The 23,373-nt window shown below is 38.5% G+C and overlaps 3 protein-coding genes across 5 annotated transcripts; 1 reads left to right on the top strand and 2 right to left on the bottom strand.

Annotated features, from left to right (window-relative positions):
- Positions 1-439: 439 nt before the first annotated feature.
- Positions 440-1,404, bottom strand: LOC103980427 (transcription factor ILI6). The gene is made up of 2 exons (XM_009396846.3): positions 857-1,404; positions 440-768 (listed from the first exon to the last, which is right to left on the bottom strand). The coding sequence occupies exons 1-2, from the start codon at positions 1,196-1,198 to the stop codon at positions 616-618; spliced, it is 495 nt and encodes a 164-aa protein (XP_009395121.3). The 5' UTR covers positions 1,199-1,404; the 3' UTR covers positions 440-615.
- Positions 1,405-5,874: 4,470 nt separating this feature from the next.
- On the top strand, positions 5,875-8,568 carry LOC103980428 (F-box/kelch-repeat protein SKIP11). 3 transcript variants are annotated; one of them, XM_065145697.1, is made up of 3 exons: positions 5,875-6,188; positions 6,277-6,433; positions 6,778-8,568. In XM_065145697.1, exon 3 carries the CDS (start codon positions 6,868-6,870, stop codon positions 8,161-8,163), a length of 1,296 nt encoding a protein of 431 aa, XP_065001769.1. In that variant the 5' UTR covers positions 5,875-6,188; positions 6,277-6,433; positions 6,778-6,867; the 3' UTR covers positions 8,164-8,568. The 3 variants fall into 3 exon arrangements, with proteins under 3 accessions (XP_065001769.1, XP_018679764.2, XP_009395122.2); XM_018824219.2 differs by lacking the exon at positions 6,277-6,433 and having other exon boundaries at positions 6,781-8,568; XM_009396847.3 differs by lacking the exon at positions 6,277-6,433 and having other exon boundaries at positions 5,876-6,188.
- Positions 8,569-11,072: 2,504 nt separating this feature from the next.
- On the bottom strand, positions 11,073-22,653 carry LOC135637129 (PH, RCC1 and FYVE domains-containing protein 1-like). Its single transcript, XM_065149572.1, has 9 exons — positions 21,715-22,653; positions 19,334-19,420; positions 18,969-19,058; positions 18,512-18,592; positions 18,071-18,259; positions 15,927-17,987; positions 15,439-15,585; positions 12,791-13,080; positions 11,073-11,721 (listed from the first exon to the last, which is right to left on the bottom strand). The coding sequence occupies exons 1-9, from the start codon at positions 21,790-21,792 to the stop codon at positions 11,565-11,567; spliced, it is 3,180 nt and encodes a 1,059-aa protein (XP_065005644.1). The 5' UTR covers positions 21,793-22,653; the 3' UTR covers positions 11,073-11,564.
- Between the last annotated feature and the right edge of the window lie 720 nt (positions 22,654-23,373).

Raw genomic sequence — 23,373 nt, 5'->3', positions numbered from 1 at the left:
TGGATATAAGTGAGAGTTGCTGAACCATAATAAATCTCGATAATATATATATATATATATATATATAGTTCATCTTTATATATTCTTTAGATTTTCGAGTTTTCCCCTTCTTCCAACAATATAATTTGATTACTTATTATGTGCACTTGGAAATGCAGCAGTATTTGATGTCATTCAGGTACTTTTGCATGCACTTAGTTATGCCAAATTCTCCTCTTGCAAGTTGGTTTATGGAGGAAGGAATCAAATCTACGGAGATTGACAAAAGAGAAAAAGAAAAGAAAAACTACAGGAAGAAGAATTTGACCTTTAGGGTTCTGCAGCAAGATCCAAAATTTTGTGACTGAAGCCTTTTTCTCAAATCAATCATAAAAAGAACTTTGTGTGACTAACTAAAAAAGTACTCTTTTGTAGCTCTCACTGATTCATAAAAGCCTTGTTACCAGATCATATAATGGCTGGTGACAAAGTCACAAGAAAGATAATAGAGATACAATCCAAGCCACAACGAAAGAAAAGTTTTGACTGTCAACGAGATCGACCAGTATTGATGTGAACATTGACAGCTAGTAGTTGACCTTCACTGTATCAGAGAACAAAGATGAACGAGATAATTCACATGAGAAGGCTTCGGATCACCGCGGCTTGAGCGTCGCTGCTGTCGGTCATGGCGAGCAACTGTGCGAGCCTTCCGCTTAAGCCATCCACCTCGCGCTGCAAGCTCCTGATATGGTTGCATGCGTCTTGTAGGACCTCAGCTGCCGACACCTATGGCGACAACATACAGTAATCAGCAGTTCATACTCATGGATCGAGTACTTACATCAAGTAATAGCTTTGACCGTATGATAGATACCCTATCAGTGCTCCGAATTCGGTGCTCAGGTAGCAAAGCTTGCAACTTGGCCAGGAGGTCAGCGATCTGCTCATCAGTGATCCTCGAAGAGGTCGCCTGCGTCGAGCGAGATCTCCTGCTTGCCATCTTGTTCGCTATAGGATGCAGTCTTTCAGAGGAGAAGTCGCAAGCCAATATATAGATGGTGAGTGAGGAAGAGACAAGTGCAAGTGTGGGCGCAACGCTATCACTTTGTTGCGGGGTTGGAGTTATGAGAAACGAAGAGGATGTCATACAGAGAGAGAGAGAGAGAGAGAGAGAAAGAGCAGTAGACGTGTTGGCAATGGTACGAAGTACATACATGTACCAGACGGCAATGGATTTTGTCAGTATGTTGCAATCTAAATTAATATCAAAAGTTTGCTGCTAAAAGAACATCTGAAGTATGCAATGGAGGCAACATCATCATCTTGAGAAGCTTCTCCTGCTGCCGAACTCCAACGTGTTGTGCATGCTGAGTGGGGTGGTCCTAACGAGACTGTGGGAGAAAGGGAGAAAGACTGCACCGTGTCTTGATGACACTTTACAGATTGTAAGATAAGAAGCATCGATCTGCTGCGTATATTTTGCCTTTAAAGAAAGCTTCAGCGTTGAGCAACCCAAAAGATATGCACGAGAGAGAGAGAGAGAGAGAGAGAGAGAGAGAGAGCCGACACAGTTGCGGTTCATATAGTGGTCGTAGTTACTTCCTTCAAGCTACTTACGAATACAAAATATATTAAAGACATTGCGAATAAGATAAGATTTGAACAAAGCACACGTACGTACAGCAGGGAGTCTAAAGATGGAGGAGAAAGAAGCGTTTGAGAGTGCAACATCACCAGCTAAAATGATGGTGCTTATAAATTATACCTTTCATTCTTTTCTCTTCTCCCTCCAGATAAGTCGGCAAGGGAGGGGGGCAGTGAGTTCCGCCTCACTGTTCCAACAACAGCATGATAATAAAATCCAAAATGATGATCCATCCAACAACACTCCGTATCCAAAAGAACACGTCGTTGTCCTACTTCTTCTTCTTCTTCTTCTTCTTCTTCTTCTTTTGTTCCACAGCCTTAACTACTATTAGGTCATGTTGTGCATCAAAATGAAGATTCCAGTAACTCCACCTATCCCTCCGGATAGATGATCAAGTTCCTTTGTTTAAATTATAACTTGAGTTGTTTTGAGGAGCTACTTCCGCAGTAGCAAAATTATAACTTGAGTTGACCCTTACGAGCGAGTTGTTTGTTTAAATCAGTGCAAGGAGGCGACTTCTCTGGGCGATCTATTCCATCGTCACAAGGCCCCCGGCCGAAGATATCGGTGGATACGGCGGAACGCAAGAAAACATCACGCCCGGGTCCCTTGATTGCTCCGGCAAGGGGAGCATGACATCAAGGGGATGGCCAGGGCTTCGTCATCCTCCTCCATCTACAGCTGCGGAGACGGGCAAATGCTAACGGAGGTCGCCTTCGCTGATTTGACTTGGGATGACATGGTTCCGCTTACCGTCCCAGCCGAACCGGTGACTAGGGCACTCTCTCCCCTCCCGGCCCGATGGCGTCATCTACACCCAGCCCGAGAAGTATTCGATCAAATGCCTCACCGTCCTATTCATGCACTTGCAACCCTTCCGAGTGTCCAATCGAGTTCCTCTAAACTACCAACCATTTTCCGGCCGATGGCTGGTATCGATAGATCTTTCGATGATACTTTCTATTCCTCTTGTAGGGTATGGTGGGACTATCGAGGTTAGCATATGACGTATACACATGATCATGGGTAGGGTAGGGTAGGGTAGGGTATGGTGGGACCCCGTTAAGGTGATTTCTGCATACACGAGGCAGAATACAAATCCATTCTTATTACTGAACAAGGAGGACGTGTATGCTACGTGGAGCTTGCAAACACCACTCACAACATTGTGATGAACTTACCGACTCAAAACGCTTGGAACTCATGTCGATGACATTCCGCCCAGTTAGCCCTCCCTATATACGAACTTCAATCTTCTCCGACACCACCGTTAGTTATCTTGTAACGGCGTTATAGGCACCGGTGATGAGTTTGGTGATCGTGTTGGACCCATGCGCTGGTCAATCTGGGCTTAGACATGGCGGAGAATGTGGACTCATATGTTGGTTGGGCCCTCAAACTTATGCCACTCTAGAACTAAAATTAGACCCCCATTGACTAAGAATTAAGTTAAAGAAAGTAGTGAGAGCATATGTGGACATCGGCTTGCAACTTAGTGATGGTGTTCGATCTCCCCTCCATGCACGGTAAGCACGATCGATTTCACTTGGGACTCCAATGATTGAAATTAATCCTACGAAACATAAAGAGTATATGTTATGAATATACATACTCTCCCCTCCTCCTGCCTTTGTTGTTGTCACAACCCTCAGATTCATGTCAAGACATAATAATCTGTATAAAATAAATACTGCCAGTCAATTTAAGGTTCGGAGGATATAAGATGATAAAATTGCTACTTTTCGATGTAGACGACCGAGATTTGAATCATGAAAACAGGCTCTCCGTTATGAATTTTCTTTGGAGGTAACAGAGTGAGTTCCGTCCTGTTTTCCAAGCCCAATGTAGACACCAAAGGGAGTAAGCCTTTCGAGTTCGTATGCCAGCAATCTCTTGTTGCTCCTGCTGTTGCTGAATTGTTTCTGTCATCGAGTGTTCATATGGAATAAACCCTAGTTCATGCAGCTGCAGATCACATAAGTCTCTCTTTCTCTCTCATTATTCCTATATCTGGATGCTGAGCCCATGTTCATTATTGTATTGTAGCTGCAGGCTTGATCACATGAGGCACACTGCACGCATTTATCATGCAATCTGATCTCCCACACTTGGAAACACTCTGACGAACAAAATATATATCGATCTTGTGGTGGGGAGCATACTGGTGTTGAGTGTAATATACCATGGTGGACATGACAAAGATTGAGGCCTCCACTGACAACAAGAATCTAATCAACTTCAGTGATAGCTCATGCTTGTTCTTGAAATTTACACATACCGGCATTGTTTATTCCATCTTGCTTGGCTAAAGCTAAGAAATAATGAGATCCACCATGTCCTTTGCTTGTGCAGGAGAATAAACAAGATTGGAGGAGCATAATGGCCTAACGGAAAGGTGAGGAGGTGACCATTCAGCACATCCTGCAGCCCCATCTGCCAGTAGATTAAGAACAAAGCCACAAGTTGCAGACCAAAGAGGAAGATTGCCACCAGCCTCCAAGATTTCCACTTGTCCGTGGTGGTGCGTCAAAGAACATCTGTATGCCGAGACTGCAGACCTGTTGATCACGTTCCAGTCATTTCTCCACTAGTGAAGTCACACCACCATTAGGCCGAGACATGCATGAGGACAAAACTGTTTCGAGTTCCAAACCCTGAAGACATGCATCAACAAATATCTGTGATCCAAGTAACAGGAAGAACAATGCAGACGCCATTACTGGCCAACCACACTCCATTACATCCTTGGAAGGAGTGCTCTATAATAATTAAGTGAATCATGTGATGAGGCCAAGGTAAAGGAAGCACTATCGCAATAATGGGTGCTCTCTTTTTTGTTTTTTGGTGTCTCGGAGTGACAGCTTGTTGGCCTACTGTTTAAAGATTCACCTCCTCTTTCGCAGTCAAAAAGAGGCAAAAAAGATTTGAAGTTCGATTGAGCTGGACCAAGCCAGCGAGCAAAACTTCTGTCTTCATCTTATCTTACAAAAGTGTTCATCGCCCAACCTTGTTTGGGATTCATTTTCTTCCTTCTCCGTTGCTTATCATTGGAGAAAGAAAACGTAAAGACTTTTTCATCTTTCGGATTATAGGACTTTTTCAAGGGACCATTTATCTCGAGAGACACCACAACCTAATACAAGTTATGTTAACAAGATTGATAGGATGTAATAATATCTTGTCTTGTCTTACATAAAGGACATGAGGATAACGTGAGGATAAGAAGATGAGGAGCTCAGCCTCTCTTCTTTTTATCTTTCGGACTTCACCAATAAATAAATAAATAAATAAATTATATTTTGGTATGGGAATGAAGTAAAGGAGACAGCAGCAATCCAACACAACGAGGAAAGCTTGTTTGATGCAAAGACTATCATTTCCAAGACGTTATTTAGACATCATTGGAGACGGCTACAAATGCAGCTCATGAAACCCAAACTGTTGAGGTTGACATGTTGTCCTTCTTGGAAAGAGAATTATTAGGGTTTCAGAGGCTCAAAAGTGAGAATCACCATTGCAGGGTCAGAAGCAGTACTTGATGCTGGAGAAGACAAGTTTGGTTTGCTTTGAACCAGCCTGGAAAAGCACCACCAGAAGCTTCTGGTGCTTCTTTGACTCATTTTGATGGTTGACAGAGGAAATATCTATCTAATCGTTGTTTGGTATAATAATTAGCAGAAAGGAGGACAGACTCTGATCAATAATAATTCAATCAGATGAATATTAGTTTAATAATAATAATAATATTTTTTTAAAAAATATTTATATCATGCTGCTTGATCGAATTGATAAAATAATTTTATTTAATTATAATTAATAAAATTATAATTGATGACATTTGGTGGATACAATGAATGGAGACAGGTTGTTGTATTATATCACTCTTTATACTATTGAATGAAGCTCGTTTTTATTAATATATTTTTTTTCTCGTACAACCATATAAAGTTTCGATAAGTACCATCTTTCGCATACCAAATATCACAATGTTGTCGCAAAATTAATTATATTTTATTAAATATTTATATTTTATAGTATTATTATATTTAAATAATTATTTATATATTTAATTCGATTAAAGCCATTATTTTTAGAAAAAAAAATATATTAAATATTTAACTTTATTTAAATGGATGGATTAGATAGATATAAATATGAAAAATATTGGAGGTAGTGTCATCGAAACATGGGAGTGGAGAGGAGAAGAGAGAGAGAGAGAGAGAGAGAGAGAGTGAGAGAACGCGAGGGGCGATGGGGGAGAATAAAAGGGGGGCGGGGAGGCGGTGGTCAATAAATGGAAAGAAATGAGCTGCTCGCGAGGCCCGAAGCGGGTGAAGCGCTATGAATTCTGAGCACTACCATGATAGGATCGCAAGGACGAATCCGATCGAAGTAGGAGAAGCTACCTTCCCTCACTCTGAGGAGGAAGAAGAGGAACATCGAAGAAGCACAAATTTAACAGATCATTACGAGTGAAAAGCACGAATTGATGGACTTCACCTTCTTTTGAATCCTCCTCCTCCTCCTCCTCCTCCTCCTCACTGTTGTCAGTCCACATGTAAGTTCAAAATCTCGCCTTTCTTCTTCTTCTTCTTCTTCTTGTTCTTCTGATGTTGATTCCCGTGCCCGCGCGTCAATTATGACAGGAAGAAAAGGATTTTAGCAGACACTGTGATTTGTGCGTGTTCTTTTGAGCTTCTGTTTTAAACGGAGATCTTTGCGTCGTCGGTTATATATTATGGAGGAACGGAAAGCTGGAATCTTTGGCTTTGTTTTGGTGGGAATTGCGAGATCTGTGTTCCGGTTCGTCCGCGCTAGGGTTTTACTTCTTCAAGATCTTTTCTTGTTTTGGCGATTGGTGCTCTTTCTCTAATCGTTACGTCGTTAAATCGATTGGATTTGTTGAAGCGAGATCGAGGAACTTTGTGTCGGAATGATTGGATCTTTGCGGGAATTTCTGCTTTGGTGACTTCTTTGAGGGAACTTTCCATGGTTCTTGTGAATTTGATCCGCAGTAAAGCTTGCTTGATCTGTTCATATCAACCAAGTTGCTTCTTTTATACCACTGTTCTCGTAGATGTATTAAGATTGTTGCCTTTCATTTAAGCAATCTCTCTGATGGTGTTGTTTTGCTTTTGCCACTGCAGCAGATTGTGCATTCATAGCTTTGGGAGAGGAATAGATTAGCTTAAACTTGTCCCCGGTGCGGGGGTGGGAATTTGGTGCGCGTCGAAGACATGCTAGAGAAGGAGTCCTTTTTTATCTCGAGAGCATTGCCGAGCTCCTGCGAGCAAGAATCCAAGTTGGCTTACATGACCTATCATCTCCTTGAGATCACTACCAACAAACGCCCTCCGCTTGTGGAACCTTTGGAGCTCTGTGAAGCTGCTTCAGTAAAGAAGGCTAAATCCGAAGATCACTCGGAGCCTCCGTTGCAGGAAATAACAAAATTACCTCTTGATGAATCCAGTTATGATGCCCACTACTCCGATACAAACTCTCTCATAGTCCAAATTGGCCGTGACATGTCTATAAAGTGTCTCCTTCACTGCTCTCGGTCAGACTATGGTGCCCTTGCATCCCTGAACCGAGCTTTTAATTCCTTGATCCGGTCCGGTGATCTCTACAGGCTACGGCGACAGATGGGGATCATCGAGCACTGGGTATACTTCTCCTGCAATATACTCGAGTGGGAAGCATATGATCCCTATTGCGGACGCTGGATTACCCTCCCAAAAATGCCACAGAACGATTTCTTCATGCGCTCTGATAAGGAATCATTGGCTGTGGGCACTGAGCTCCTTGTTTTCGGAAGGGACTATACCTGTTGTATTTCCCATATAGTACTGAGGTATAGCATTCTGACAAATTCTTGGTCCCAAGGTATTGAAATGAACTCCCCTAGGTGCTTATTTGGATCAGCCAGCTTTGGGGAGAGAGCTATCGTAGCCGGTGGCGTAGATGCACAAGGTGCTATATTGAGGTCCGCGGAGCTTTACAATTCTGAGACACAAACATGGACAATTCTCCGTAGCATGAATAAACCAAGGAAGATGTGCTCAGGTATCTTTATGGACAACAAGTTCTATGTGATCGGCGGAATGTCTAGCTCTACAGAATTGCTGACGTGTGGGGAAGAATATGATATGGAGAAACATACCTGGACGGTCATTCCAAATATGTCCCTAGGACTCAATGGTCCAAGTGGTGCACCTCCGCTGGTTGCAGTAGTTAATAACGAGCTATATGCAGCTGATTATGCAGAAAAAGAGGTTAGAAAATATGACAAGAAGAATAACTCTTGGATCACTTTGGGAAGGCTGCCTGAGAGACCAGATTCAGTGAATGGTTGGGGCCTAGCTTTTCGGGCTTGTGGTGAACGACTCTTGGTGATTGGCGGACCGAGGGTGCTTGGAGGAGGGATGATTGAATTAAATTCATGGACTCCGAGAAATGGGCCTCCAGAATGGAACATGATTGCCAGCAAGCATTGTGGGAGCTTTGTGTATAATTGCGCTGTGATGGGCTGCTGAGATTTGTCTGAAGAATTGTTGCATGCCTTTTGGAAGAGGATGTGGAAGATTGATTGGTTGAAGGGCATAAAACACTGATTCGACCAGGGTAATCTCTGCCTTTTTGAAATTTCAGATTTTACTCGGGATTTGACGGAACACTCTCTTCTAAGTAACACTTGAGATTTATCCTCTCTCTTTTATCTTCTAGCCCTGCCCTGATCTAAATTAAGACAAAACATTTGAACTTCTTCCAAAATGCCTATTCGCATGAGAGTGCTCACGTGGGTCATGCAGTACAATTACATATAATAATTTGATGTAGCTGCATGTTCCTCTGTTTATTAGCTTTACAGTGTACTATTCTGCCATTTCATTCTTGTTGCCACTATCTCAAGGAAATAAAATTGGTCATCAGTTCTTGTATTCTTTGTTCTGATGTGTGTGTTCCGCTGTAGCTTACTACTCTTGGGCTTAAGTTCATATTTATGTGCCAAGGGTCCCATTGCTTTCATATTTTGCTAATTTACTTTCTCAGAAATCATGTGTTGGATGTGGCTGAAGCTTCATTAGATTTGATATCCGGGGACATCTTCAAATAGTTCTCTATGTAGTTGGTGTCGGTCATCAATTATTAGATTCCTCTCTTAATTTAAACATAGATGAATTTGGAAAGAATCTCTGAGATGCAGAATTAGTTGGAAAAAATGGGGATCGATTAACAGTCTAGGCAGATTCAGTAGTTGGACAAATTTAGACGATGAAGAGTTTTGCCTCTGTGTTACCTCTGTTCAAGCCCTTGTGAAAAGGATAAGAAACTCGTTAAATCTTAGCAGTCACGAGCACAACTACTGATTGCCTCAAACATACATAATTAGACTTACGGGCTTAATTATTTTTTTTCCAGTATATTGGGATTTGGAAGTTTCTTATTAATTGTTCATTACTCCAAGGGAGCTTCTAATGCTTTTATCCTCAGACATATAGACTGGTGTGGGGCATGAATGACTAGAAAGTTAGTTAATTTATACGGAGTTGGAGACTTTACGGAAGAAAATTTTTGGGAATAGCTCGCTCAGCAGATGTATTTAATACCACCAGTTTTAGAACGTGTGATTTCAGATTTTCTTTTCCCCCTATTCTAATTGCCGTCATCAGCATTAGATAGGGATGTTTCCTGCTCAATTCCAAAATTAGCTTCTTGAGGTTTCAACTCAAGTGTCTCTGAGAATCATACCTGTACAACTTTCCAGGTTCTTTCTAGAGCAGTTTTATTATTATTTTTCTGAACTTTTTTTTTTCCTTTATCCTCTCTCAAAATACATTACTTTTTCAGTTGACCTGGTTAAAGTTGTCGATCTAGATCGTCCACATTGCATATTTGGAGATGCTTGAAGCAGGAAACATTTTATCACTTCTCTTGGTTACATGGATGTTTTATGTAAATGTAATGTTTGGGAATACGGGATAAACATGCTGCTTGTTCCGTTGTTTGGGGTTCGCTAAACCGATGATATCATCATCTTGTGTGTGGTTAAGATTAGTTCCTTAAATGCTTTAGCATAAGGTAGGTAGGTGGGTAATCCATCTTGTCTTATCGGTTCCTTGTATTTAGTTAATGAATTGGACACAAAGAGTAGCCTCCAGAATCGAATTGTTTACAACAGAGTGGAAGCCTTACTTATGGTAAATCTGGTTATACCTACCTGCCATTCATTCATTCATTCATTCATTCATTCATTCATTCATATGCCTTGTGTATATATTTGTTTCTGTTTATCTTTGTCTCTACTTGTGGTCAGCAAGTTATGCTGGAAGAAGTTGCTGATGAATGAAATGTACTTGGGTTCGGTAAACTGAAGAAATATTTGTGCTTTTGGAAAAGGACCAGAAAGTTTGATTGATGATGGAATTCCATCACAGGATCTTGTTGTGAAGAAAGATATATAAAAAAAATCAAAAAAAGGGAGCAATTATCTTATTCTTAGTGTAAGTGTAGTAAAGATGAACTCAGATCGATCGATCGATCGATCTTGGTATCGTCAATTAATCAGTATTTTCAGAAAATTCATAGGATGAAGATTTGAACATTCAACCCAAGATAGGTGATGAGTCAGGTGTATCACTGCATTTTTTTTTTTCTTTTTCTGTTTTTTTAAGTATTATTTTCCTTTTTGCTGGTGTTTATTTTCTTGTAGCTATCATTATACATCTCTTGAAATCAAATGATAAAGCCGGTCTTTAACACTCGATAATTCTGTAGGATTCTCAAACGATCAAATCTTTTTTTGTGAATCATTACATTACAAAGAAATGGAGTGAATGGCGTTGGTGGTTACAGAATGAAGAAAACAAAAAACAAAAAAACACGCTTTTAAAGTGTTTTCTACTTCGATCCTCTTTAGCCAAACAAATCATGTTTCACGGAAACGACCCATAGCTACAAAAATTAATTGATTTGTTCACAAATTAAAACATTTGAGCTTACAAAGAAATTAAAAATCCCTCAACTTTTATTTATTTGTTTATTTATTATTAAAAATATTTATAATTTGAGATTAAAAATATTAAAAATCGCTCTCTTCTCCGTCATGCTCTATCCCTTTCATCCTCTTTTACTATATTACAAAAAAAAAAATTTATAATATCATCAAATACATTTAAATATAAATTTGACCTGTTATTTAAAATTGACTTAGATATTAAATTTAGAGTTGATTTAGAACACTCAAACGTAGGAGGGGATTTCTTTCATACCTGCACCTCAAGTCCGTGCCATGTTTTCTAGCACAGTAAAGAGGATTAGAGAAGCAGCAACCTCTTACAAAACGTAGGAGTGGATTTCATCATTTCATCAATGCCAAAGAGAGAGTAACATAAAATGCTATGCACTATTTCGATGATAGAACATCATGAGAATGGGCCACCGGTGAGAAAATGTCAACCATGATGCTCAAGCAAAAAATGGCAGAATTGAAGCACTCTTCCAGTTTTCCTATAGATAACAAGTCTAATCTCTCATGTCAACCATCTTACTTTCTTCTTCAGTGTTAGCTTGGGAACACAGCTAACTAAAGAGTATCAACTACCTTCAGTGTTATCATGACTACGATCATCCAAGTACAGTCGGAATCCATGAGAAAATGATAAAACCTCAAAAAAACAAAAACAAAAATTGATGTTCTTCCTGGACAGAAAATTAGATGCATGGAAGATAATATTGCATGATTTTTGTTGAAGGGGTTAAAAGGAATCCTCTAAGGCAGCAGCGGCCACTGTAAGTGACTGGCACGTGTGGCTATTTTCCTTCCAAACACTGCCCTAGTATGGTGCAACAATCAATAAGGTAAGGTATGTGCATCGTCCACCGGTTCTAAGGAATATTTACATTTACCGGGGAGCGGTACGGCGAGTTTGCAGCATTACTGCTTGGTCGAACAAGCCGTCCTTCCTGCAAGATGCGCGGAGGTAGAGGCCGAGGCAGAATTTTCATCACTAAGGATAGTGTATTTCTCCTGAATCCTTGATCGATTTTCTACCCACCACTTCTCTGCTTGTTGTTCACTAAATCTTTTTCGGCTGCAAAGAAAACAACAATTATCATAAAAAAAAGACTCTGGGATGATAAAATACTGCACCAACAACCAATAGATCTTTCTAGTTCTCCAATATAAAGGCATCTAAATATGAACATGTAACAATGCCTGTTGCATGAACAGTAATGATAGGTTATTTTTGCAACTAAATTCACAAATTGGACAGCATATCTGATGAATTACAACATAGTAAATCTTGTTCAGACGTAAATCTTTCAATTAATTGTCAAGTCAAGACTGTGCAGAATGAGGCTTATGAATATTGATAAAGCAAACCTAGAAATTAACCGCAATATTAACTAACCTCTGTTGTCTTTTCCAATACTTGTAAGAAAATTGAAAACTGAAATGTTTGGTGTCAAAATGCATGTAGAAAATTGAAAAATGTTTTGCTTTTATTCTTTCTGTAAAAGTTTGCCCAGTTATTAGACTCACCTAGTTCCTTCTAAACTTTAGTCGCTTAAAAATCAAATTAATCATTGAACGCAAACCTCAGAAGACGTGCAAATAGCAACTTAATTAAAGTTTACTGGGTGTGTTCTGTATCCCAGCTGTGGTTATCTTGTACTGCACTGTCTCTTATTTGTGAACTTGTGGGACAATTTTCGTCCCAGTGTCATCATGTGGATTTTTTAAATGTATGTAAGATGACATGATCCTGGGGATTTCTTATTGTATAATCTTGTAAAAAATGAGAATGAGTAAAACAAAGTACCTGCTTTTTCCCAAGAAAAGTAAGAACTACCAATCTAACTGCATTATCATCCGACACACATGCAATAAAGTCCACAGAAATATGACGACCACTTATTATCTAGACCAAGAAACAATATTAACACTATATAGACAACGAATCATATGCTGATCACTCAAAAAAAAAAAAAGACTAGTCATTTGAAACCGTTAAGAGTTAGAAATAATAGTAAAAATTAGTATCTTATCTGTACCTTCTGTTATATTACTTCTGGGACAAAAAAACAGAATTAGTGATAAAGATGTTTACCAATAGACCATCCATGTAAAATATGACATGGGTAAGAGGCTTCCCATACCTAAAGCACACTCGCCTGAGACATTTATCACCACCAGGCAAAGAAGATATGCTAAAGTAAACACCTGGTTCAGCTTGTTCAACCCATTCCACTTTTTCTGACAATGTGTTGTTTCCATTGCAGACTACTGGATTACTCAAATTACCATTTGACACAGATAACTGGGAAGGTAGCAAGTTGCTTGTTGTGTTGTCAATGGATTGTAGTTTCGGTGAGTCAGATGTATAACCAGACCCATAGTTGCGGGATATCAGAGATGCCTCTGGTACTCTGTCAGCCATAATCTTTAGCTGCCAAATATAAGAACTGGAAATTAGAACCCAAAAAGTAGTGAATTGTATTAAAGTACAGCATAGTAGCATGAAAAGAGATTTTTAATGCATCTTGCCATCTCAGCATATAATAAGCCCACACACAGATCAGATTAAAGGATCAGTATTCTAGTAGCTTAACTTGAAAAAAACTAGTCCTACCTACAGTGCCTGATAAGTAACTAAATATGGCAATGAGCTTCTGTACAGTATTGCAATAACAATTGTTGGGACACTAACAAGCCTGATTCATTAGAAAATATATAATAGCGGTCTAACAATGGGAACAATGCTCAAGTGGTTTTAGACTAGGGAACCATAGAAGGCATTGTTGTACTTTGCTCTATTGGATCTTAGACACTAAAATTCTTTCCGAGTCCTGAGTTCATGATTCGAGTAAAAAAAATAGCCGTTATATATTTAGAGGTAAGGCTGTATAAATTGACTCTCCCAGACCACATATTAGATGAGGCCCTCTACACTGGGTACACCCTATTTTAGATCCTGCATGTACTGATTCTAACCAAAGTAAAGTGTTTAGTTGCAAGCAAAATTAAGCAAACGAAACTACCATCTTTCTCTCCAATATTGATGATTAAACAGATGTAGTTAAAAATCTGCCACAAAATCTAAATGTTGGATCTGCTGCACAACTGGGAATAAAAGCTGAATTATTTACTCAAGATATTTGCACTGAATACTGGAAGAAAATCTATTGAAATCTTTAATTGTGTTTCTTTTAATTAAAATAATACTATTTTTCATGGTTTTGTGCATGAAAGACAAATTATTAAAACTAACTATTTCTTAAAAATGATTAAAAATTAGAAATAGGGAGAAAAAACTTGGATTGTTTTTATTGAACTAGATAGAGAAAACCCATATAGAATCTATTGTGATGTGTTTTAGAAAATAAAAACAGTGCTTAGTAGTTTTATTGTTGTGATAAAAGATATATATGATAGGGTTGTCACTAGTATTACAATTGGGAGGAATGCATAGTGAGTTCTCTTTAACAATAACTTCATGTCAAGGATCAGTTATGGACAAGAAGTTTCTAAAAAGTATAAATTTAGGTTATCTTGGATCTGTTATTCACAAAGGATATTCTAAGGTTATTGTTAATAGATATAAAGCAGAATGATAAAAATTGGGGAGGGGTATCAAGATTTTTACATAATACTCACGTCCCCTTCAATTAAAAGAGGAATTTTATCAGACAACTGTAATGCTAATCATGTGTCATGGATTGGAATTGATTTAGGAAACTTTTACAAAAAAAAAAAAAGTTGGTGTTACCAAGATGAGAATGCTAAGATGAATGTGTAGGACAAGTAGGAAAAAGAGACCAAGAAATGCTTATTTTCTTTGAACAATCAGCACATTTATGATAGAGGGTAAATTGAGGAAAACATATTAATGATTGTATGAACAGGTTGCAAGGAGGCCAATAGATGTCTCAGTTAGATGAGGTGAGTTGAATAGAGTTACCAATGCGAGGAGATGTAAAGACTTGAGAAATCATAACAAGAGAGTTGACTACTTCCATTTGGCTTGTTCTATTGCCCAGGTGGATCCAAATGATAAGAAAAGCTCTACATAGCTAACCTTAAATGGCTGGAACATGACAACCTGCTGTTCTGTAAAATCCCTAGAAAGATCTAAAATATCTTGGCATATAAGTGGATCATATTGTGTTGCTCCAACTGCATACTGGTATAGAATACACCATACTTACCAAGGTATAATGACAGTTTAACTGATATTTGTTAATCTTTCATAACAGTATACCATAGTATATCATATTGCACCAACATATCAGAACATCTCAAGAGGAGCCTGGCAGGCATTTGAGATATAAATCCTTAATTCATGAAGACCTCAAAGCAAGTTCTTAGGTACCAATACCATTCCAGAATCTTCTTAGACCTTCACCCATCGATCAATATGATGCATACACCTCAGTGCACCAAAAGAATTACTAAAAAATATTTAATATGTTAGTACTGATTGAGACGGTTGGTAATCCAATACACCTTTGGAAGCCATGATTCAAACTTCAAAGTACAATAAAATTTCAGAGGAAAATTTCTATTTGTAGAAAATAACCAAGTGAAACATGGAATCCGACATGAATAAGAACATGGTGTACATAATTTAGCATACTAGACCAAGAAGTCATTAGATGTGTGCTACATAGAATTCCTAATCTGCAAATTTAGAGGAAAGATACACTCACCACATTCACAAAAATAGCACCTAAAAAGCTGGTAGATCAATTTTTAGAACCAAGGGTTACTTACACCAGGAATAGAATGGGTAAAGAAAAAGCTCTACCTGTGATGTCAGAGACTTGATTACTTCCTTTGCAGCCTTGCCCTTTGCAGTTTCTTCGCTCACCATTGCTTTTGCATCTGTCAATTGTTTTGTTGTTTTCTGCAATTCCACTTCTAGAAGTTGTGATTTACATGCTAGCTCATCAACCTACAGAAAAAAAGTTCTAGTTAATGGTGTACAACTGATCAATCATGAAATAAAATGATTAATGACAACCAAAAATTCAATTGGAAAATTTAAATATAACTGAAAATTTAAATGGAAGACAAATATGTGTTATGATCCTTGGATAAGCAAAATAACAGATATGATTACAGGAAACTGTCAATTATCAGTAATGTAAGAAGTTGATATGAATGTCCATATTCATAGTTTTGCAAGTACTAAAACAATATGCAACCAAATTCAGTCGAGTTTATGATGTGGTAGCATGTGCGCTATGAGCCAAAAATCTACAAATAACCCACTTGAATTTACAACACACTTACCTGTGTCCGTAACTTAAGGATTTCTTGTCTTAGATCCTCATTGGTTGGGTTCAAGTCATGACATATTTCCAAGCATGTATTAGTGGCATCCCTTGATATGGCCAATGAATGCAATGGACTTCGCTTACATGATGTAGGTGAATTTGAACGAGAAGCTACTCTTGAACCTGGGACAGAAGCAGAGAATATTTTCTTTGAAGATGCTTGAACTTGAAGAAACTTTGAAGAACTTGATGGATATCCATTGTTTGATTCCCTGGAATCTCTGTTTTCACCTTTAAAAGATTCAAATGATGAGAGCCTAGAGAACTGACCCTGCATCCTAGGACCAGGTGAATCTTTGTCAGCCAGTTCACCAGGCACCTGGTTTGTACTTCCATTTTGATGCCTTGGAATTTGAGGAATCTTACCATCCCCCACCACTTTCCTAAGCTTGGTATAACATTCATCACATACACGATACAACTTATTAATATTTGGTGCTAAAGAAGCTCCAGTAGATTTTCTGCTGCTACATGCTTTGCAAAAGACTAAACCACAATTATAACAATTATGACGTTTTCTTCTGAATCCAAAATGGAGATGACAACCAGAACATATGGACTGATCAGCACTGGACACCCACTTATGAAGACAGATGATTGCAGTAAAACTTGCACCACATACAACACTCTTCACTTGTTTGTCCTTTAAAGCTTCAACAAGTGTCGGAGTATTTCGGTCATCATTATCCCCATGGCCTAAACGGCCATTCACTCCTTTGCCCCAGGTATAGACTTCAGTTCTTGAGGTCAATACAGCAACATGATAAGATCCACATGATATCTCTTCAACAAATTGATTTGAAATCTTTCCTTCAACACGAGTGGGAAGCTTTCCATCGGTTTGGGGATTACCAAGTTGCCCATAGACAGTACTTCCCATTGTATAAACATGTCCAGAAGTTGTTAAAGCAACAGTTATGTCATGCCCGCAAGCTACCTTACAAATATTATCAGAAAGAGATGCTACACATGCTGGAAGGAGTCTGGGTTCCCTATCACCATGTCCAAGTCGACCTTTATCACCATCTCCCCAAGTGAATAGTTTCCCCATCGCAGAGTCACTGGAATCAGAGGATGCATCTGAAATTTCCACAATTGCAGCAGTGTGCCAAACACCACAAGCTGCACGAACAGTGCGCATTCCTCTCAGAGCTTCAACTTCTCTTGGTATGTTTGTGCTTCTATGATCACCATGACCCAGAGCACCGAAAATTCCATCACCAAATGTAAATAGCTGGCCTGCAGAAGTCACAACGGCTGTATGCCATGGTCCACAAGATACTGATGACGCATGCAGACCTTCCATTGGACCACACACTTTTTTCGGAATCCAGTGACTCGCATCACTCCCATGACCCAGGAGACCTGAACCGTGAGTACCATCACCCCATGTAAATAAATCCCCAGACAAAGTTACAGCGCATGTATGATATTCGCCACATGCCACGAGTTCAACATTCATACCACCTAGGGCATCCACAAGCCTTGGCTGCGAAACATCAACATCATTTCCATGGCCAAGCCTGCCTCCTGATTCCTCTCCCCAACTGAAAACCTCCCCCTGTTTGGTAACCAAAACTGCATGATTCTTACCACAAGCTATATTGTGAACATCAAGCACTACTGTTGACTCCAAAGCTTTTGGCAGTGATGCATCAATCGCAATGGTCGAGGAAATTCCAGCCCTTTGCAAACCACCACCAAGAAACCCATCACCTATGCCTTCTCCCCAAATGAAAACATCACCTAATGCATCAAAATCCTCATGATTTGATCCATGGCTTGATGAGCTAACAGCACTAGATAAACTTACTCTAACAGTATCAACTGCAGAGCCCTGTCCATTAGTAATATCTGCAGCTCCTGATGAGTGTGAACAAAAAGATTTACATAGAGATTCTGAGTGTAACAAACTCCTGGCTGGTGACGTATACAATATCACGTCAGACAACACCTTCCCCAAACCATTAACTGGATGGTACTCATAAGAAGTATTGATTTGGTCATCACTGGAATCCTTAAAAAATGAAACATGATAGGGTCTATAACCAGTAACATTATTATATAGCAAAAGTTAGACAACGAACAAACTTGCCAAACCTTATGGGAGATATCACTACCACTGAAGGGTGATGTGAATGGAGAAATTTTACGAATATATGTAGTAGGACTATCAGACGAAGTCCTATCCCCTTTTGATTCTGATCTCAACTTCCGATAATTTCCTCGTGAAATCAAAGCCTTCAATCCAACAAACCAGGCTTCTGCTTCGTCCTTGTCCTTGCAGATCTGACAAATTCATTTTAATTGAGAATTGTATTTAAACAGTGTGGTTCACAATAAGTATAACATTTATGCTAGCTGTGCAGTATATCCAAACCATCAGTCTGTTTGCATATATGCTACTGTATGTATCATGAACACGTGATTTCAAATTGTGTCTAAAGGTCAGTGTCAGAAGAGAAATTGCAGAACATTCTCCCAGAAGATACAAATAGTAAAGCTAGGTAAAACATGAGGAACAGGAATGGATGTACGTACCAAATCTAGTGATCTTTCGTTGTATATAAGAGAAAATGACTGGTATTCTTTATCAGGCCGTGGATACCGCTGAAATATTGCCTAAAAGAATAAAGAACACCATAGTTCTCATTTAAACTACAATTCACAGTGATCTTTGAATAAAGCATTGAAAGAATCAGAACAGAATCTCATAAAGTTAATTGTAATAAATAACAATAAAACATTCTATTACTGTGTCACAAAGAGGGGACAATCAGCACAGTAATGTTCATATTAATGTTATATGGTCAATTTACATGGAAAGAAGTAAAAAGGAAAGAGTACCTAAATGCAGCAGGTAAATGTTTATGGTTCATGACAATATTATATTACATATATGCAAAAAACATACTCTCATATTTAGTAAATGAAAGATGATGCATACATATGGAAATAAGCATCAAGAAGATATCTAAAGATGAAGAATTGAACTTACAGTACGCTGTCCTGGTATTATCTTGTAAACCTGACTAAGTTTAAGTTGTTTCTCATCCCTTCCGGAGTACCAAATTAGCAAAGATTCATCCTGGAATTTAAGCACAATAATTTAATGAGATAAGATTGTGACACCAAAGAGAAAACAAACATCAGGTTAGATATAGATACATAAAGCTTCATGATTTCTTGTTCAAGTTATAGGGGTTTGGATGACACCTTTAACTTAGAAAAAAATGAACTGCAGTAATCATATAAAAACAGAAACAATTTTTAACATTCACTATCAGTCGAGGGCATATTTAAAATAAGCAAGAATGAAAAAGGACAGACGTAGTCTTCCTTTAACGTTGTAGAGCAACTTACATTTGAAAGTCTGAAAGGACAAAACTTTGGCCTTCCTCTTCGTCCATACTTCAATAGATATGCTCCTTTCTTTAAGGCTGTAATTGCCTGGGTATCATGAAGTAATTAGCATCAACAATAAAGAACAGCACTTATTTGTTTATTAACCCAATTCATCACCTCACTCCTTCCTACAAAACCATATAAATATCACTATGTGAAAGATCTAAAAGATTAAAAGTTCAAATGGCAAACTTGAGAACAAGTTCTGGAAGGATATCTAAAGCAACATGTTTACTAACCCTGATTCATGAAAACTAATCATTTAACTACTAGATATACAGATTATATAAGAATCTATTTGTTTGTTTTCATGTTTATTAACCCTGATCCACAAAGATTAATCTTTAAATTCTTAGATGTTTAGATTAGTAAAAATAAAGTAATATTAGGTAGAAATTCAGGTTACTTCTGTAAATAGGCTTTTCATCTTATTATAAGCATGACTTCTTTTCAATAAAACATCATTTTTTAATCCTTACATGAATTTTATATTTGTCTTCTAGATTAGCTAGCTGCACCTCTATCTTATTGCTCCAGTACTGTGTAAAGAAATTGTATATACAAAACTTAGTGCATCCAAGATGAGAATACTGAGGTAGATATGAGTGGTTACAGAAAAGGATAAAGTAAGAAACGTTTTTTGTTTACTAACAATTAATTGTAGCTCCTGTGTAGGATACAATACAGGACAGACAAAGATTCTCCATATTAGACAAGGTGAGTCAATTAGGATTAGTGGTTCAAGAACTGACAGAAGGATGTCTAAGGAAAATCTCCTAGAAACAAATGACAACAGACTTGATCCCTTAATTTGACTATAAATACTCCTCATTAAACTCAATGGCAAGAAAAGATCCATTATTACTTTTTATGTTTTTCCATACAGAGTCTCATCTTTTGAGCTTCCTAGTAATCTCTTTGATGATAAGTGGGTTTGATTCCCTGACAACCAAGAGAATCTGCCACTTAATAGCATATATAGCCTTCCTATGAATGAATAATAGGACTCACACAACTATTGAAAAGGCCAGAGCACATGCTAGTCGATCTCTATTTTGCACAGTCCAAATATTATGGAGGTTTTACTGGGGCGTGATTCCAATTGGTGATTTTGATTCGATTTAGTGACTCCAACTGCATTAAGTGTGAGCTGGAACATGAATATTGATCCCATATCTCCTCTATAGCAATTATGCCATGGAAATTTTCAGACTTTATCTGGTCAAGAAGGATTTGGGAAGTTCTTAATGCAGTCATTTCCTTATATAAGAGAAGATTATTTTCACAATCAATTAGCATTAAATAAATATCCTTGCAAAAGAAATGGAGACAAATTGTTTATATGTTTAACCTTAATATAGTGTAAAGATCACAAGATCCATGATATTGTTAATCTAGAAATATAATGTAGTAAAGTTAGAGGATATAAATGATTATTAGTTCAGGTAGTTGCACATTTTACACAAAAAGAAATATATACATGGACATAATACCATGTTTTCAATCACATATAGTGTTTGAAAATATAATACAGAAGAACAATGCAAATGAATTAACTTTATATAAATCCTCGATCCATATATTAGTTTTCACTGCTTATCACATATAGTGTTTCAGAATATAATACAGAGAACAATGCAAATGAAGTAACTTTCCATAAATTAACAATCCATTTATTTGTTTTCACTGCATACAACATTTTAAATACCACAAAACTCCAGAAAAGGAATGGCATGCACTAATGTGTATCATAAGCCCCAACAAAAAAGAGACATAGTTCAAAATTCAGAGACAATTTTTCAAAATGATTTTGAGATGAACTGGGATGTTTATTGTCACAAAAAGAGAAAATGAGCATTTGCAAATGACATAAAGAACTTGGAATAGCATTGAGTATGACAAATTCTGCAACAAATGAAGACCAACGTTAGATGGATCAGATTGGAGCAACAAGTGGTTGCCACGGGGATTCAAATTACTAAATGCTCACTTGATCAGATGAGGATATAATCAGAAAATTAATTTGTGCATGTTCAGAAAAGGCATTGTATCCAATGAGGATGTATTAAATGAAATCTGAAAGTTCAAAGACTAAGAGGAAGCCCAAGTAGACTCCTTTACCCTACTATGAAAACCTAACTCCATATGACACACCAAGATTTGAAAGGATAAGGTAAGATTCCTCTGCATGTCAGTATCTATTTCAAATTTTACTTTTTAACTTTAGGGGAATAGATTGAACACCTCAGTTGTTGCTAAACCAGAAGGAAACACAAAAGATCATACACCAAAAGAGATAACGAAAGCAACAAAGTATTGGAGTTGCCTCAGAATGATACCTGCTCTACATCCCTTTCCACGGGACCATTTCTCAGAGGATCTGCCATCCACGGACCGGGATCAAACAACATACGCATAAAGAACAATCCTTTCCGGCATAATGAAAAGACAAAAGACTGCTGCTGTGGACTATCTGATGCTGCCCCATAAACGGAGTCGAGAGACGAGCTTTCGCTTATGGAGCAGAATTCTACCCCAACATAGCATCGGTAAAAACCAACAAGGAGGGCACCCGGCACGATCCAAGTATCTACTCCACTGAGACCAAATCAATAACAGGACGAACTGTTGTTTTCAGCCCAAGTTAAGGTCTATGAAGATCAAAGAACTGCAATGCCGGTGATTTCCACCCTTAAAACGTGAAAGGAAACAAAGCATGCCATGATCCTTCGAGAAATCGTTACCACCTTAGCTGTTGTTGTCAACCAATACTCGCTGCGACAGCTCCGGAGCTCGGAAATAGCTCAAAAATCTCGACGGAAACCCCATAAAGTCGTAATTCCCAAAAGAATGTCTCGAAACTCCACGAGACGCCAGGCATCCGAATCATAAACGAAGGAAAACTCCAACGCGAAGAAGGGCTACCGTGGAGGGACCAGCTACGCGACGCCCTAATATACGACGAAGACGTTGGAATCTAGGATTGTCTACTTCGGATGGATGAGGCGAAGCAATCTGAGTCGCCCGCAATGGCGTTAGCCGGAGGGAATCGCGAGATACTCAGGATCTCCGCCGCGCGCGAGCTCGATAGATGATCGGATCGAGAGATTCGCCGCCCAATCAACGACAAGAAGAAGAAGGAGAGATCGAGAGAGAGGAGGCGACGAATTCAAATGCCGGTGTCCTTGCAATTGCTAACGTGCGCCTCCGCAATCTCTCTCTCTCTCTCTCTCTCTCTCTCTCTCTCTTTCTCTCCCCCTCCCCCCACCTCTCTCTCTCTTTCTCCTCTCTCCTCTCTCCTCTCTCTTTCCGGTAATTAAAAAACACGTCGGCATCTAAACCCCATTAAAATTGAGATCAACGTATACTAATACGGACCGGAAACGCGCACGAAACTGTCACCCCGATACTCACCCACGCCAGAGATGTCCGTGAGGCCGCCACATAGGATGAGAAAGATTTAGGTGGAGGAACTGTGGCACGTCAAAACATTATCCTACTGAATTTGTGGCGAGCCACGCTTGCTTTTTCTACAACTAAATAAATGGAATATCAATCACACACAAAATTAGGGAATTAAATACATGACATGACTTATTATTGACTGTGGAGAAGTGTAAGATTTCGGATGACCAAAATATAAATGTGAGGATGTGATTAAGTGACATATTTCCCTTTAATTTTGTTATGAATTTAGTAAGTATTCTTTGGAATAATTTTGAGAAATACATGTATATGACATCAGCATTTGGATTGCTTAATTTACGCAATTGGGCTATGTAATTGGGCCTCATATGTAACATAAATGATTATTTTGACCCAATAATGTTTTGCTTTGCTTTGTATTCAAAGATCACATATCGTAAGGGGCATTGGACATTTTTTTTATAAGTGGATTTAAGAATGTGGGTTTTTAAATAGATAGATAGTAAGGGGTATTTGTTTTCTTAATGTCGGACTATGATCCTCTACATCAGGGAACACCCATCACTTTGAGT

This window comes from Musa acuminata, chromosome BXJ3-4, assembly GCF_036884655.1.
Source record: "Musa acuminata AAA Group cultivar baxijiao chromosome BXJ3-4, Cavendish_Baxijiao_AAA, whole genome shotgun sequence".
Lineage (NCBI taxonomy): Eukaryota > Viridiplantae > Streptophyta > Magnoliopsida > Zingiberales > Musaceae > Musa > Musa acuminata.
Note: the sequence above shows the minus strand (reverse complement) of the source record. Positions and strands in the feature narration are given on the sequence as shown.